The sequence below is a fragment of the Salvelinus sp. IW2-2015 genome, linkage group LG37, assembly GCF_002910315.2.
Source record: "Salvelinus sp. IW2-2015 linkage group LG37, ASM291031v2, whole genome shotgun sequence".
NCBI classification, from domain to species: domain Eukaryota; kingdom Metazoa; phylum Chordata; class Actinopteri; order Salmoniformes; family Salmonidae; genus Salvelinus; species Salvelinus sp. IW2-2015.
The window spans coordinates 5,393,481-5,410,076 of record NC_036876.1 but is presented as its reverse complement, the minus strand read 5'-3'; the positions used below and the strand labels follow the sequence as shown (position 1 = coordinate 5,410,076).

The following is a 16,596-nucleotide window of genomic DNA, read 5'->3' as shown; positions in this document are numbered from 1 at the left end:
TAACCCGCTTCCTACTTTTGAGAAGCCAGAATATGGTGTGCTAGTGTCAAAGAAACAGAACATCATTTGTGCATTTCACTTGGAATCAATGACTTTTTCCAAAACGCAAAGAAAGGAAGAGGCAGCACTTTTCACATTGAGAGAGAACAACTTTCCAAAGCATTTGTTGAATAAGATAAGCCAACAACAACAAGCCAGACATGATCGAATCATAAATGTTGGCTAAATCTGAGGATCTATACTACTTTTAGCCTAGATGTTTTTTACATTCTTGTCTTGATTTGACACTGGATGAAAGAAAGTTCACTGTCTGGATAAGATCATAAACTGAAGTTAAGTGGAAATTGGACCAATGTCACAACAAATTCCAGCATCAGAATAGATCACAAACCTCTAGCTGTCTCCAGATCGATCAAGGCGGGCGGACCACTCCACCGAACCGGGGAGAATGACCTCTCACCTGGGCGGACTGACACCACTGCTGTGATCCTTTGGAGTTTCAGTAAGTTAGTTTGTTCATGATGTAATGTTTAGACTATGAGAAATAACACTGCAATGGGGCTAAGTTAAAGCGATATAAACAAAATAACACACAATAATGACAACTATCTTCAACTAAAGCTCTGCATTTTTATTTGGTTTATCTGTAGTCCTATGGATTTGGTAATTGACCTAGCAAGTCGTTTTTCATATAAGTATTTAAATAAGTAGGCTACTGCCAACTTTGGCTCTTGTCCAGCTTCTTGGGTTTGTCTTTGCCGGATTAGAATGAGCAACACTTGAGGAGTTGTCTGATATTTCAGGAAAAACAGGTTACTGTTGATCAATTCCCCCCTCATGTCTGTGATTTCAGTCTGACTCCTTACCTGTGCGCTCTCTCTCTCGCTCGCGCTCTCTCTCTCGCTCTCTCTCTCTCTCTCTCTCTCTCTCTCTCTCTCTCTCTCTCGGGATCAGAAAGGATTGCAGCAGGCGCCCTAATGTCCTGTGCTGTATTTATATAAGCTGATGATAATGACTTTTTAAATGAGGAAACAAAGACATGGTTTGTGTGAGACAGACAGAGACAAAGAGAAACAAAGAGAGACAGAGCGAGAGCGAAAGAGAGACAGAGCGAGAAGAGAGACAGAGCAGAGAGACAGAGTGAGAGAGAGAGACAGAGCAAAGAGAGAGAGAGACAGAGAGAGAGAGAGAGAGAGAGACAGAGACAGAGAAAGAGAGACAGAGTGAGAGAGAGATAGAGCGAGCAAGAGAGACAGAGCGAGAGTCAGAGTGATAGAGCAAGACAGCAAGAGAGAGACAGAGAGACAAATTTGACCCCAATAACTACCGTGGAATATGCCATCAACAGTAACCTTGGGAAAATACTCTGCATTATCAATTAACAGCAGACTCGTACATTTCCTCAATGAAAACAATGTACTGAGCAAATGTCAAATTGGCTTTTTACCAAATTACCGTACAACAGAAACCATGTATTCACCTACACACCCTAATTGACAACCAAACAAACCAAAACAAAGGCAAAGTCTTCTCATGCTTTGTTGATTTCAAAAAAGCCTTCGACTCAATTTGGCATGAGGGTCTGCTTTTCAAATTGATGAAAGTGGTGTTGGGGGTAAAACATACGACATTATAAAAATCCATGTAACAAACAACAAGTGTGCGGTTAAAATTGGCAAAAAACACACACATTTCTTCACACAGGGTCGTGGGTGAGACAGGGATGCAGTGTGGCCCCACCCTCTCAACAATATATCAATTTTGGGTCAGTCGCCAGGACCACAAATTCCACTAGACACTGTTGCGCTAGAGCACAACAAAAAACTATACATACTCGCGCCTAAACATCAGCCCACAGGTAACTTCCACAAAGCTGTGAACGATCTGAGAGACAAGCAAGAAGGCATTCTATGCCATCAAAAGGAACATAAATTTCAACATACCAATTGGGATCTGGCTAAAAATACATGAATCAGTCATAGAGCCCATCGCCCTTTATGGTTGGAGGTCTGGGTCCGCTCACCAACCAAGACTTCACAAAATGGACAAAACACCAAATTAGACTCTGCATGCAGAAGTCTGGCAAAAATATCCTCCATGTACAACGTAGAACACCAAATAATGCATGCAGAGCAGAATTAGGCCATAACCCACTAATTATCAAATCCAGAAAGAGCGTAAATTCTACAACCACCTAAAAAGAAGCATTCCCAAACCTTCCATAACAAAGCCATCACCTACAGAGAGATGAACCTGTGAGAAGATCCCCTAAGCAAGCTGGTCCTGGCTCTTTCACAAACACAAACACTCCCCACAGAGCCCCAGGACAAACAGCAACAATTAGACCCAACCAAATCATGAGAAAACAAAAAGATAATTACTTACACATTGGAAAGAAATTAACAAAAAAACAGAGCCAAACTAGATTGCTATTTGGCCCTAAACAGAATAACCTGACCACTGTGACTGACCCAAACTTAAGGAAAGCTTTGACTATGTACAGACTCAGTGAGCATAGCCTTGCTATTGAGAAAGGCCCCGTAGGCAGACATGCTCTCAAGAGAAGACAGCTATGTGCTCACTGCCCACAAAATGAGGTGGAAACTGAGCTGCCTTTCCTAACCTCCTGCCCAAGTGATGACCATATTAGAGAACATATTTTCCCTCAGATCACACAGATCACAAAGAATTCGAAAAACAAAATCCAATTTTTATAAACTCCCATATCTACTGGGTGAGAAATTCCACAGTGTGCCATCACAGCAGCAAGATTTGTGACCTGTGCCACAAGAAAAGGGCAACCAGTGAAGAACAAACACCATTGTAAATACAACCCATATTTATGCTATTTATTTTCCCTTGTGTACTTTACCATTTGTACATGTTACAACACATGTATATATATAATATGACATTTGTAATGTCTTTATTGTTTTGAAGCTCTGATGTGTAATTTGCTGTTTATTTTTATTGTTTATTTCACTTTTGTGTTTGTCACCTCACTTGCTTTGGGCAATGTTAACACATGTTTCCCATGCCAATAAAGCCCTTGAATTGAATTGAATTGAGAGATAACAGAGAGAGGAGAGAGTATCCTTATCTTGACAATGTGTATTAATCTTGCTCAGAGGGGGATGGAGAGACAGTCAGTCAGACCAGACGGACCGGATGCTGTGTCATAGATGGAGTGTTATGCAGTAATGTTGCACAGGCAGATTCCCAGCAAACCTCAAAGCCTTGTCTGCCCCTACTCCATGTTCACTACTCTGATGTGACAACAACATTAACACACTGTTCACATGGAGAAATACAGCACCTGTCAGCTTGGTAGACAACAAAGTGAACTGGTAAATACATAAATCATACTAAAGACAATCTGTATGCTGTTTACAAACACACGCTCACGCATGCCACACACACACACACACAGACACACAGACACACAGACACAGCAAACACACAACACACACACACACACACACACACACACACACACACACACACACACACACACACACACACACACACACACACACACACACACACCACACACACACACACACACACACACACACACACACACACACACACACACACACAATCACCGTTGAATCAGTACAGCCATATCAAAACAGCTTTAATATGGCATATAATAAACTTAGCAAAATTAGCACTGTCCTCTCACTGTCAACTGCGTTTATTTTCAGCAAACTTAACATGTGGAAATATTGTATGAACATAACAAGATTCAACAACTGAGACATAAACTGAACAAGTTCCACAGATATGTGACTTAACAGAAACGGAATAATGTGTCCCGGAACAAAGGGGGGTCAAATTCAGAAGTAACAGTCAGTATCTGGGTGTGCACCAGCTGCATTAAGTACTGCAGTGCATCTCCTCCTCATGACTGCACCCGATTTGCCATTTCTTGCTGTGAGATGTTACCCCACTCTTCCACCAAGGCACCTGCAAGTTCCTCGGACATTTCTGGAGGGAATGGCCCTAGCCCTCACCCCCGATCCAACAGGTCCCAGGAACGTGCTCAATGGGATTGAGATCCGGGCTCTTCGCTAGGCCATGGCAGAACACTGACATTCCTGTCTCAGGAAGTCACGCATAGAACGAGCAGTCATGGCTTCTCTCTCTCTCGCTCTGTCTCTCTTTCGCTCTCGCTCTGTCTCTCTTTGTTTCTCTTTGTCTCTGTCTGTCTCACACAAACCATGTCTTTGTTTTCCTCATTTAAAAAGTCATTATACATCAGCTTATATAAATACAGCACAGGACATTAGGCGCCTGCTGCAATCCTTCTCTGATCCCGAGAGAGAGAGAGAGAGAGAGAGAGAGAGAGAGAGAGAGAGCGAGAGAGAGAGAGCGAGCGAGAGAGAGAGCGCACAGGTAAGGAGTCAGACTGAATCACAGACATGAGGGGGGAAATTGATCAACAGTAACCTGTTTTTCCTGAAATATCAGACAACTCCTCAAGTGTTGCTCATCTAATCCGGCAAAGACAAACCCAAGAAGCTGGACAAGAGCCAAAGTTGGCAGTAGCCTACTTTTATAATTATATAAAAAAACTACTTGGTAGGTAAATTACTAAAATAAATAGGACAACAGGTAAACCAAAATAAAAACGCAGAGCTTTAGTTAGCTTTCAATATATTTGTCATTATTATGTGTAACTTTCTTAGCAAATGATATTGCCTTACTTAGTCATATTGCAGTGTTACTATTGCTCAAGGTCTAAACATTAAATCATGAATAAATCACTTACTGAAACTCCCAAGGATCCACAGCAGCGGTGTCAGTCCGCCCAGGAGCGATGTCATTCTCCCCGGTTCGGTGGAGTGGTCCGCCCGCCTTGATCGATCTGGAGACAGCTAGAGGTTTGTGGTCTATTCTGATGCTGGAATTTGTTGTGACATTGGTCCAATTTCCACTTAACTTCAGTTTATGATCTTATCCCAGACAGTGAACTTTCTTTCATCCAGTGTCAAATCCAAGACAAGAATGTAAAAAACATCTAGGCTAAAAGTAGTATAGATCCTCAGATTTAGCCAACATTTATGATTCGATCATGTCTGGCTTGTTGTTGTTGGCTTATCTTATTCCAACAAATGCTTTGGAAAGTTGTTCTCTCTCAATGTGAAAAGTGCTGCCTCTTCCTTTCTTTGCGTTTTGGAAAAAGTCATTGATTCCAAGTGAAATGCACAAATGATGTTCTGTTTCTTTGACACTAGCACACCATATTCTGGCTTCTCAAAAGTAGGAGCGGTTACCTGTTTTCTTCGGTACACCTGTTACAAGCACGCYCTCGCTCTCGCTCTCTCGCTCTTGCTCTCTCGCTCTCTCTTTCTCTCTGACACACACACACACACCTGGGAAGTCACCTTTCCAGTTTAGTTAAAGCAGCAGACAGTTATTTTCAGGCCTTTACATGCAGCCTTTCACAAGGCTCAACCGGGAGGAGAAATGATGTAGGCACAGTACACAGGCCCTCTAGATGGAGTAGGCTAAACAACTTGTCTTGATATTTCGAAGATACAAAGATACATCTATCTATCTACAATCTACATCATGAACTACATCTATTAATTTAGACACCAGCAAATGGTTGTTGACATCTACATAGGTGTGGTAACTATTAATTGCAGACTTAAAGAGTTGAAGCTTAAGGAAAATGGCTCCATTCTGGCTCTGACAGAACGACGTCTCTACTGAAGGGGTTAAAGAAGAAATAAAACAGGTATCTGTCTACCTCTAAAACAGTTAAGTTAAAACCCCTCAGGCACTTTCAGTTGGGTAAATTGACTCCCCCTTCCTTTTTTCTCTCTCTCTCATAGAGCGGCACACAATTGGCCCAGCATCGTCCGGGTTTGGGGAGGGTTTGGCCAGGGTAGGCCGTCATTGTAAATAAGAATTTGTTCTTACCTGACTTGCCTAGTTAACTAAAGGTTCAATTTTGTTCTCCAGTACAGTTGCCAAGACATGTTTCATAATTCGACATATTTTTGAGTTTGCATGTTCAGGTCATGTTTAGGTCAACTGTTGTCCTGCTTTTCTACAGTGTGTAATGAATGAATGTAAGTAAGATATGTAGAATGTTGGAGCTAGTGTAATTACATTACATACTCTATTACACAGGTACAAGAGCAACTTAATAAACTGTTCCCATATATGTTTTGCTATGTTTTCACTTTCAGTTAAGTGAGGCCAAAGTAGCTGTTACAGCATCATTGTTAACTACATCAGACATTGCATTGGGGTATGCAGATAAATCCCCCTCCCCCCACACCATTGTTTTCCTGTGAATATGCAGAGACACACACCCACAAAACTTAGCAGTGCCCACAGGATGTGACTCGGACAGTGTGTGATCAGTTGTCATGGCACTGGTGTAACGGAAATCAACCTCTGAAATAGCTATGAGAAACTGTGAAAAAGAAGAGCAAGATACCACAGACCCATCATTTTGATATTTTATTAGAATGTATTATAGAAGCACCATAGAAGCTTTGAAAATACCTAAAGTACACCCAGAACACAAATCTCAAGAGTAAAAAAGCGGTATATTATTTGCTAAAACTGTATTGATCTATATAGAAAAATATTTGAAAATACCAAAAACATCAATCTCAAGCTAAATCTAAGAAACTTTAGTATAAGTAGCATACAAAGAAGACATACACACTGTCAAAAGTGGGGCATTTTTACCCACAGCTCTACTTCCCCTTTAATCTTCTCACATTTCTCTCTCTTACGACACATACAAAGGAGGTTCACACATATGCAAGTAAATGTTCAAAAATGTATACATTTTCTCTCAAAACATTAAAAGCTATGTTAAATAAAATACATAAGAGGCCTGGGAAATTCTTGGAGACAAAAGTGATTTGACAGATGACTTCTCTAACTCTTCACCCTCTGCTACTTCAATCTTTTCTTCTGACCGATGGTCTCATAGGTATCCACAGCACGAGGGGTCAGACCCTGAGATAGAGAGACGGGGAGAGAGAGAAAGAGTAAATATATCATGAAGCAAGGCCCTACAATTTAAACTCCACATATTGACTAAGATAACCTTCACCATCACATCATCATTATCACCATCCTCATCATCAACTCACCGTATAGATACCCTCCTCCGGTTTCTGTCAGAGTAAAAGAGGAAATCCATTAGGAAAAAACACAAGTGTGTGTGTGTGTGTGTGTTTTTTTAGGAAGTGTGTGTGATTAGCTATTTGGTTTAATGTTAAATGTTAGCCTGGAAATCCCCCTCTGCCCCCAACCCACTGTAAAGCTGTAGGGCAGTAGATGTGTCTGTCTGCGTTATACAGGACTAAATAAATGGATTGCATTTATCACGATACATCGATTTGACCCCCAGCCAACTGCAGGGTCTAGTTTCTATGTATCTGGGTGTCMTGGGGTCTTGTTTAATGGACTTGGATGTAGAACATGTTACAGTGCGTTTCTCACCGCTGGCTTTTCTGTCCCAGCCCCAGTCACCGGAACCATCTGTGGGAAAAACTGAGTGTTGAGAGATAGATGGGGTAAGAACTTGGTAGAGACAGAAAGAGGAAACTGAAACAACCCACTAGCCTCAGRGACTTTAGGCACTTAGATCTGAAAGGATCGGATGGGTAGGATAGGTATAAGCAATATGGTGAAATTTCCACCTAACCTTTCAGCGCACAAGGTGGAGCTACTATCATATTGTTTATACCCATGGTCATACTGTATTGGACATAAGTATAAAGACTGATCTAAAAACCTATCTTTCAGATCTACACGAAATGCCAGTTACAGTTGTCGTGGCTATTGGATAGGGTATAATAATAATAATTAGGTGGGTGCTTATATTTGTTCTATTTCACACATGTACAAGTGTGTATTATACACGTGTGAATTGGCAATGTATTTTTTTGCACAACTCCCCCTGAGGCACCCTCTGAGAGTGGGCATAGCAAGAAAGAGATCAAAGATAATTTAGGGAGGCAGGGAAAGAGAGGGATTGGGGAAAAAGAAGGACTGAAAGGCAGCTGTACCTTGAGCCTGCAGTAGAGCACGGTGAGGATGATACCGTACAGAAACAAGATAGCGTCCAGGATATAGCAGATCTGAGACTCACCCAGGGCCGCTGAGGACAGAGGAGAACAATTTCTATTTACAGGCTGGCCCTCTGAGGTTTGAACACCATTTGTCATTTAGCAAACTCTCTTATCCAGAGTGACTTAGTCTGGGCATAAAACTAAGGTAGGTAAAAACGACCACATAATATCACAGTTATTGCAAGTGACCTCCAGTAACCAGGGTTGGGTTACATGTAAAAGGTTACAAAAAAACAGTAACTGTAATCCGTTATGTTACAAGCAAAAATATTGTAATCMGATTACAGATACTTTTGAAAAACTAGATGATTACTTCGAAGATYACTYTTATATTCAGAAAGGATGTTTGCAAAAAAATATCTTTGACACTTTGTTTTCTCAATGACATTCAAATCAGCATTGAAAAAAGACGTAAGTTTAAGTTTGTTCCACCTGAGCGAGTCTGACCACAAGTCAGAGACCACTATGACGAGAAACCAAATGTGTTAGATGGATCGCGGGAAAAGAGCAGGAATAGGCTTTTSTAGACTACAGTCCAAGCTATGTCTTCCAATTGTGCGACTACTGTTGGCATTCAAAGATTATCCAACTTGAATAAACGCTTGGAGGTAAGTAAGGCTATTTGCGCCTTACSGATTGTGGYTGTTGTGGATGGCTGTTCACAAATCTAAATGTATATTTGAATCCAATAATGGTTGAAWTCAAGAAGTTTAAACTGCCTATCAATAWTTGTTTTTGAAACCAGTGGACAGCCAGTGAAAAATGTGCTCTTGCAAACAGCTGCATATTGCGGATCCCAGCCTATGGAATAAAAGTGAGGCTTTTATTATTATTGCTCAATCTAATTCATGCTGATTAAAAAAATATCCATAGACCAATTGGACACATGCTCAAACTCGTATGCTTTTCATAGTCTTAAAAKAGGTAATCTGTAGTKGCTACATCCATTTTGGGATTTATAAATTATATATATTAATGTAAAGATATAATTGAATCGTATTGTTATATGTAGTAGAAAGCGATGCGTTAGAAGAAGCCTACATAATAAACCCATAAAGTAAAATTTAACATCCATCTATGGCCAGCTATGTAAACTTTAACATTGATTTATCCTGCAATAGATGTCGTTCAATTGGTAACATATTTTTGTCTTCTTCTAATGCCTCTTAAGGGAAAGTAATGTAAAAGTGACTGAATGTAATCAGATCACGTTACTGAGTTTGGTTAATCCAAARGTTACGTTACTGATTACAATTTTTGGACAGGTAACTAGTAACGGATTACATTTAGAAGGTAACCTACCCAACCCTGCCAGTAACCTTAGTCTATCATGCAAATCTCAAGGTTATCTTTCATTACCCGTTTGGCTGTTACCTATCTACTCCTATCCACACCATGCCAAAAAGGATCTTGGCTAATAAACGTTCCTTTTTCAGAACCCTCTTTCAAAGATAATTCGTAAAAATCCAAATAACTTCACAGATCTTCATGGTAAGGGGTTTAAACACTGTTTCCCATGCTTGTTCAATGAACCATACACAATTAATGAACATGCACATGTGGAACGGTCGTGAAGACACTGACAGCTTACAGACGGTAGGCAATTAAGGTCACAGTTATGAAAACTTAGGACACTAAAGAGGCCTTTCTACTGACTCTGAAAAACACCAAAAGAAAGATGCCCAGGGTCCCTGCTCATCTGCGTGAACGTGCCTTAGGCATGCTGCAAGGAGACATGAGGACTGCAGATGTGGCAAGGGCAATAAATTGCAATGTCCGTACTGTGAGACGCCGAAGACAGCACTGCTCGTTCTGTGCGTGATTTCCTGCAAGACAGGAATGTCAGTGTTCTGCCATGGCCAGCGAAGAGCCTGGATCTCAATCCCATTGAGCACGTCTGGGACCTGTTGGATCGGAGGGTGAGGGCTAGGGCCAATCCCTCCAGAAATGTCCAGGAACTTGCAGGTGCCTTGGTGGAAGAGTGGGGTAACATCTCACAGCAAGAACTCGCACATCTGGTGCAGTCCATGAGGAGAGATGCGTTGCAGTACTTAATGCAGCTGGTGGCCACACTAGATACTGATTGTTACTTTTGATTTTGACCCTGCCTTTGTTCAGGGACACATTATTCCATTTCTGTTAGTCACATGTCTGTGGAACTTGTTCAGTTTATGTCTCAGTTGTTGAATCTTATGTTCATACAAATATTTCCACATGTTAAGTTTGCTGAAAATAAAGGCAGTTGACAGTGAGAGGACGTTTCTTTTTTTGCTGAGTTTATGTCATTCTGTACTGACAAGTAGGCTWTGATCATCGTCATAGCACAAATTTGTCAGCAAAGCGGGCACCCTAATCTTATAGGAGTGGCTATAMAGTATATGCGAAATCAACTCTTGTTGCATTATGTTCACTAAATATCAGTATCCCCCCAAGAATTTAGGTTTTGGTTATAGACGTGGGCATAAGCCAAAATAAACATGTATCTGTTGCAAGGCTTACCCTGGGCTCAGACCATTTACAGTAAATAATATGTGGCTTCACTTTAACCTGACTCAACTGATTGCAAAGCCCCCACAGATTAATGTAAAAAAAAAAATATCCAGCAACTCTTCACTGATTGACCTAATTCTGACAAGTACTTGTCCAGTCTTKGCTAATGATCTCAGTGATCTTTGTCCCATTGTGTGTATTGGAGGCGGCAAACAGATGAACACTGATCCTCGTATAATTATGAAGAGACATTTAACATGTTTTTCTTCATGAAAGTATTACTCTGAATGTTTCTCTATCAGCTGCATGCCTGATCTAGAATTGTTCTAATCTATTTGTATATCTCTGGCAGACAAACACGCTTCCTTTAAACACCTTAGAGTAAAACATGATAAATCCTTGGTTCTCTAAAGAACTTTCAGATGTTATGAGAAATCAGGCCTTGGCCAAGGCTRGAAAAACTGACTGTGTAKCTGATTGGCAGTTTTTCAGGCAGTTGAGAAATAGAKGCACTTCCTCAATCAAGAAAGCTAAATCTAGCTACTTTCTAAATTCTTACTCTGCTGGTGATCTGTCTACATTTTGGAAAACGGTTAATGTACTGAAGTAAGGAAATTCCTCTCCATCGCTGCCTAAGAAAGTTGTGCCAGACTCATCATTACTGAGAAAAATTAGATAAGTGATGCTTTTAATCAGCATTTAATATCGGCTGCTTTTTTWAYTTGAAATAAATGGTGGTTTAACCGACCCAGGTCAGCCGGTCAACTGCCTGCCCCTCTCCCAGTCTCCAGTTGGCTCGATGGAAGTTCCATCAACTTTAAGTAAACCTTTTCATGTCAACAACTTTCTTCTTGTGATGTGCTAGATGGCTTGCGCAAGATTGATGTAAAAAAAARAAAAAAGTGCTCCTTTGCTTGATCCTTTCTTGCTGCAGYTTTCTGCTCCTCWRATCTCAGAAGCTTGAACACTTTTTTGTACCTTACAAAGATTTCTGGTACCATCCCTAGGGTCTGGAAGCTGGCCCATATACTCCCCGTTTACAAACGTGGTGACCCGTGTGACATAAATAATTATTACAAGGCTGATTCAAATAACCAACTCATCAAGATTTGATTACTTGAATCAGCTGTGTAGTGTTAGGTGCAAAAACCAAAACGTGCCCCCATGGGGGTCCCCAGAACCAAGTTTGGGAAACCATGCAGTATACATCATTGCATTTTGTATTAGAATGTAGGCTGGCCTTCTTTGTAGATCGGTGCATTGCGCTCTTGCATAAACTTCCACCATACCTTAACCCATTGTTAAGCTATAGATGTCCAGGCTACCAGACCCAGGCTCAGGGGTGGCYAAGTCTGAAAACCTCTTCGATCTCCACTGAGTTAGGTAGATCTGCTTTTAGGTTCTTTTGCAAATTATGTGGAATGATCTACAATACACTTTAAAATGGAAAGAATTGGTACCTCTAGGGCATTTCAGACAGTTGCTAGGGGACCTTTTTACAGCTTGTTATGTATTGTGCATAACAACATGTATTTTAATGTGTATATGAATGTGTCGTGTAATGTCTTCATTCTATTTTGATGTGTATCGTGGGTTCATCTGGAAAAGAGATCGTGGTCTCAGCATTGACTTCCTGTCAAAATAAAGCTAGATAGTGATTGCCATACATAATGCTAACTATGTCAGCACTATTTCTTCCTCTATCGCAAGTGTTTAAAAGAGGACCGATGTGGCAATGGCTTCGCTTCTGCTTTCACAGAAATGTCCCTGAACTATACGTACATTTTTTGTCTTCCATCAGACAATGATTTTGCCCTCTAGAGAATGATAGAATCACCTGTCCTACACTTATATWAAAAAATACACATTTTGCATCAAACACCGATATGAAATAAATCTATAAATAAAACCAGGTTAAAAACAATCATGAGCAAAACCATTTACAGCTATTTCTAYTATGATTTACTTAATTTTCCGGAAGGATAAATTAACATGTTACCCACTTCAATAACTATTGAAACATGTCGTTACAGGGTTTCTATCAACTGAAAATTGTCAATAATTCATATTACCAAATAAAAGTTCAATGAGTTCCAAAGAGATTACATTTTCAAATATTTTTACTGAATACCGACATATGCTCTGGACTTGCACATGAGATCTGATCTTAACCATAGGACTAAACCATGATTCTTTATCATTCACAATATTTACAAATATTTAGTCCAGTGGGGGACTACATTTAGTTGCAATTACACTAAACAGAAACTGTTTTGCTCATTTCTCATCATGTTAATCCCACATACATACATTTTCATAACCAAGGTCAATACCAATCAGCRGTTATAGTATCAAACTCCATACTCACTAGCACTGCCAAAGCTCATCCACAGAGGAAGAGCTGAAAGAACTGGGAATCTGCCTCCCATCACAGCAACAGGTATACAAAAGGACACAGCAACAGTAGGCAGCAAGATGCTTTTTTACTGGACGTCTGACTGCTCAGTTAGTAAAAAGCATGTAGGTTGAGCAGGGCTGAAGAGTTAGTGGTTTGAGGTGATGACGTAGTGTTGCAAAAAAAGCCAGGGTAAAGCAGGGGGGGGGGGGAAGTTGTGGTCGAGCTCAGTCCATTTAGTTTTGTGGAACGGGGCATTTCGGAAGAAAATATCACACGTCCAAAAATTCTTAAGTGCTTTACAGTATATTTCTATTTCAAGAGACTAACCATGAGAAAATTACACCATTTGACAGTTTAGTAAAAATAGTTATTAGGTTTATCACACAATGATGATTACGAGTTTGTCACTGCAGATCATATAAATAATACACTGCAGATCATATAACAATATAATACACTATGTGAGGCTATGGACAGAGCCTTCATCTAAGACAGACAGATTGTGAAGACCGAGAGGGGAGAAATCCCTCTTCAGAGTGGAACCATTGTTATCAACACAAGAGTCTTTTGTTTGAACTTAACGGTCAACTTCTCCAAACACAATGTCCTGGGTTCCTGTCACAAGAGGAAAAACGATAAAATCATTTGTTAAACCTCAACCGTACATTAACCATAAATATTTGAACAGGAAGTAACACAAATAGAATTGCTGTATGAGTTATAAGTAAACTGATAATCAATGGTTTCACTGATAAYGTAAGAGTCATGTTCAGCAAGGATACTTTGGGGAAACAGAGGGTTACTACATGAACTTGTCCTATATAACAGATTTTTGTTTTCCATTGCAACACGTCTTGCTGCAGTGTGCTCTACTGAACACGACCAAGTAGAAACATGTCTTACCAATAATGGCCACCACATCAGCCAGCATGTGTCTTTAGCCATCATATCCAGGGCAGCCTGGGGAAGACATCACAAAACTATTAACCAACTATAATCCAACTATCAACCCRTTACGGTCTAAGCGARGGGAGGGGTTCTACTAAGCTATATGKAAAAAATATTAGATGAAAAATATGGATTTGGGCCGAACTGGCCTTTAAGCCCCTATAAACGCATAGAATAACAAGTTCACTACATGGAACAACAGATAGATTTTTTTTTTGGGGGGCGGGGGGGGGGGGACTAACAGGAAGTTTGTTTTTGAAGTGTCTGTCACTATATCTTGAGAGATATATAAAGTAAAGAAAGAACACACACACACACACACCACACACACACACACACACACACACACACACCAACACACACGTTTAACCCCTTATTTTTTTTGCACTAACAGCCTCCAATTTTTTAAAATGGTACTAGGGGACCTCAGCAACAATTCTTGTGAGCTGTGGGGTCCTCGGAGCAAAACAACAGAACATGTCCATGTTGGGGAAAGTCACTTTCCACAAATTAGTGTATGTAGCCCAAAGTTAAAGGCCAGAAGTTGGCAGATCATCTGTCACGACTTCAGACCGAGTCCCCAAGACGCATGTGTGGGGGGTCCGTAGAGCAAAACTGAGAACACCATTGTGTTCGTGAGTCTCATCTTTCCAACAAGGGGTCATAATAGTTCCAGGCCTACCGTTCAGACAATTTCGTGATAGACCGATTTTTCGGGATGTCTCATGGTCTGCACACTTGATGTTGCTTTGCCACTTTCACCGCAGTTGCCAGAAGGGCCGACACGGTGGATTAAGACGCAACCCATGCAAAAACAGATTTCTCTACTTTAGACAGAATTTAACWGAGATTTGTTMAATTATGCTAATTCGATGTTAGCGGGGCAGGGACATCGACTCTAAGGGGAATGAACTATAAGTAGCCTTGAGGAAGTAGTTTAACACATTGAATAATGAATAACTACATTGAACAATGCGGGGTGTGAAGTCTGTCTGTGTGAGTGTGCATGCGTAGTTTAAACTCCCCGTACCAGATGAGCGAATCCTGGAGCTTTGATTTTGCAGCGGTAGGGCCTGCTGGAGCTGTCAGACACCAGATACACACCAAACTCTCCCTGAACGAGACAGGAGATTGCATTACACAACAGCCCCACCTATAGCACRTTACATTAAATGTCTTCATCTACCTACACAGGGACTACAGATTAGAATTAGCCGGCTGGTTAGATCTGGTACATTGTCCCTGGCTGTCAAATACATGTAATATCTGCAATAAAGGACATGATATTGTGTTTGATCTATAGGCATCCTATGACCTACAAAATGGACCAGGTGAAGGAGAATCTCACCATTAGAAAATGTAAACTGCACTTATCAGTATTTGATGATAGGTGAAATACAGAGAGCGTCTCAAATCCATTATATCCATGTCTGTCYGAGGAAGGGTGGGCTTAACTTGGGKACTTCTACTGCTGTATAYGTAGATCCGGGGGGCACCTGGTAACCCTCTGTGTACAGCTTAAAGTGATGGATCAGAGACTCCATGGACATCGAACATGGGAACATAATTAAACCACCATTACAACTGATGTTAATGCTTATATAATAGACTCAATGTGCAACACTCCACCGTGCACATAGAAATCAGGACTTATTGAGTTTGACTATAGAGTAAAGCGGATATAGTCTGAGGATGATCTAAATGTCCTAAAATAAAAACGTTTTTGCTGCAGTTTGCTTGGGTTTTTCGAAAGGCGCTTTAAATCCAATGCATCTTCATTCCAAATAAAATTCCAGACATTAATTGAGTCTCACCATCTCAGATCTCTTGGGCGGGGCCACCTTGGCGTCATCCACTTTGATCTCTCCTGCTGGCATCTTGTTGAGGCCCTTGATCATGATCCTGAGACTCTACCTCATCTCCTCCAACCTGCACAGGTACCTGACCAACACCAAGGAGGAAAGGAAGGAGATGTTTATTTATTTATTTTTTAGTTCTGTCAATAAAATGTGATATATATAAAATCACATTTTATTGACAGATACCGGTTAGATATGTAGATGGAGGAACGGGGGATTGGTGAACCACTGCTTCCAGTGACATTCAGTATCAGTCAAAAGTTTGGACAAACCTACTCATTCAAGGGTTTTTCTTTATTTTTACTAGTTTCTACATTGTAGAATAATAGTGAAGACATAAAAACTATGAAATAACATATATGGAATCATGTAGTAACCAAAAAATGTGTTAAACAAATCAAAATATATTTTAGATTCTTCAAAGTAGACAACTTTTGCCTTGACAGCTTTGCACACTCATGGCACCATCTCCACCAGCTTCACCTGGAATGCTATTCCAACAGTCTTGAAGGAGTTCCCACATATGCTGAGACATACTTGTTGGCTGCTTTTCCTTCACTCTGCGGTCCAACTCATCCCAAACCATCTCAATTGGGTTGAGGTGGGGTGATTGTGGAGGCCAGGTCATCTGATGCTGCACTCCATCACTCTCCTTCTTGGTCAAATAGCTAAATGCAATTCAGTGCCTACCTCATGAAAGCTGGTTGAGAGATTGCCAAGAGTGTGTAAAGCTGTCATCAAGGCAAAGGAGGGCTACTTTGAACAATCTCAAAAATAAAATATATTTATA

General features: G+C 40.6%; 2 protein-coding genes and 1 pseudogene across 3 annotated transcripts in view; all 3 read right to left on the bottom strand.

Moving 5' to 3' along the window:
• LOC111960169 (nectin-4-like) overlaps window positions 1-5,327 on the bottom strand; it is a 28,718-nt gene extending 23,391 nt beyond the window's left edge. The window contains exon 1 of the mRNA XM_070437816.1: window positions 4,775-5,327. Coding sequence (XP_070293917.1) covers window positions 4,775-4,829 — 55 coding nt within the window. The 5' untranslated portion in view covers window positions 4,830-5,327. The remainder of the gene's footprint in view (window positions 1-4,774) is intronic.
• Window positions 5,328-6,467: 1,140 nt separating this feature from the next.
• On the bottom strand, window positions 6,468-13,611 carry LOC111960297 (high affinity immunoglobulin epsilon receptor subunit gamma). Of its 2 annotated transcripts, none has more exons than XM_023982245.2 (5): window positions 12,970-13,611; window positions 8,049-8,140; window positions 7,480-7,530; window positions 7,128-7,151; window positions 6,468-6,990 (listed from the first exon to the last, which is right to left on the bottom strand). In XM_023982245.2, the coding sequence occupies exons 1-5, from the start codon at window positions 13,028-13,030 to the stop codon at window positions 6,928-6,930; spliced, it is 291 nt and encodes a 96-aa protein (XP_023838013.1). In that variant the 5' UTR covers window positions 13,031-13,611; the 3' UTR covers window positions 6,468-6,927. The 2 variants fall into 2 exon arrangements, with proteins under 2 accessions (XP_023838013.1, XP_023838014.1); XM_023982246.2 differs by having other exon boundaries at window positions 7,480-7,518.
• Window positions 13,612-14,670: 1,059 nt separating this feature from the next.
• LOC111960168 (NADH dehydrogenase [ubiquinone] iron-sulfur protein 2, mitochondrial-like) overlaps window positions 14,671-16,596 on the bottom strand; it is a 10,150-nt pseudogene continuing 8,224 nt past the window's right edge.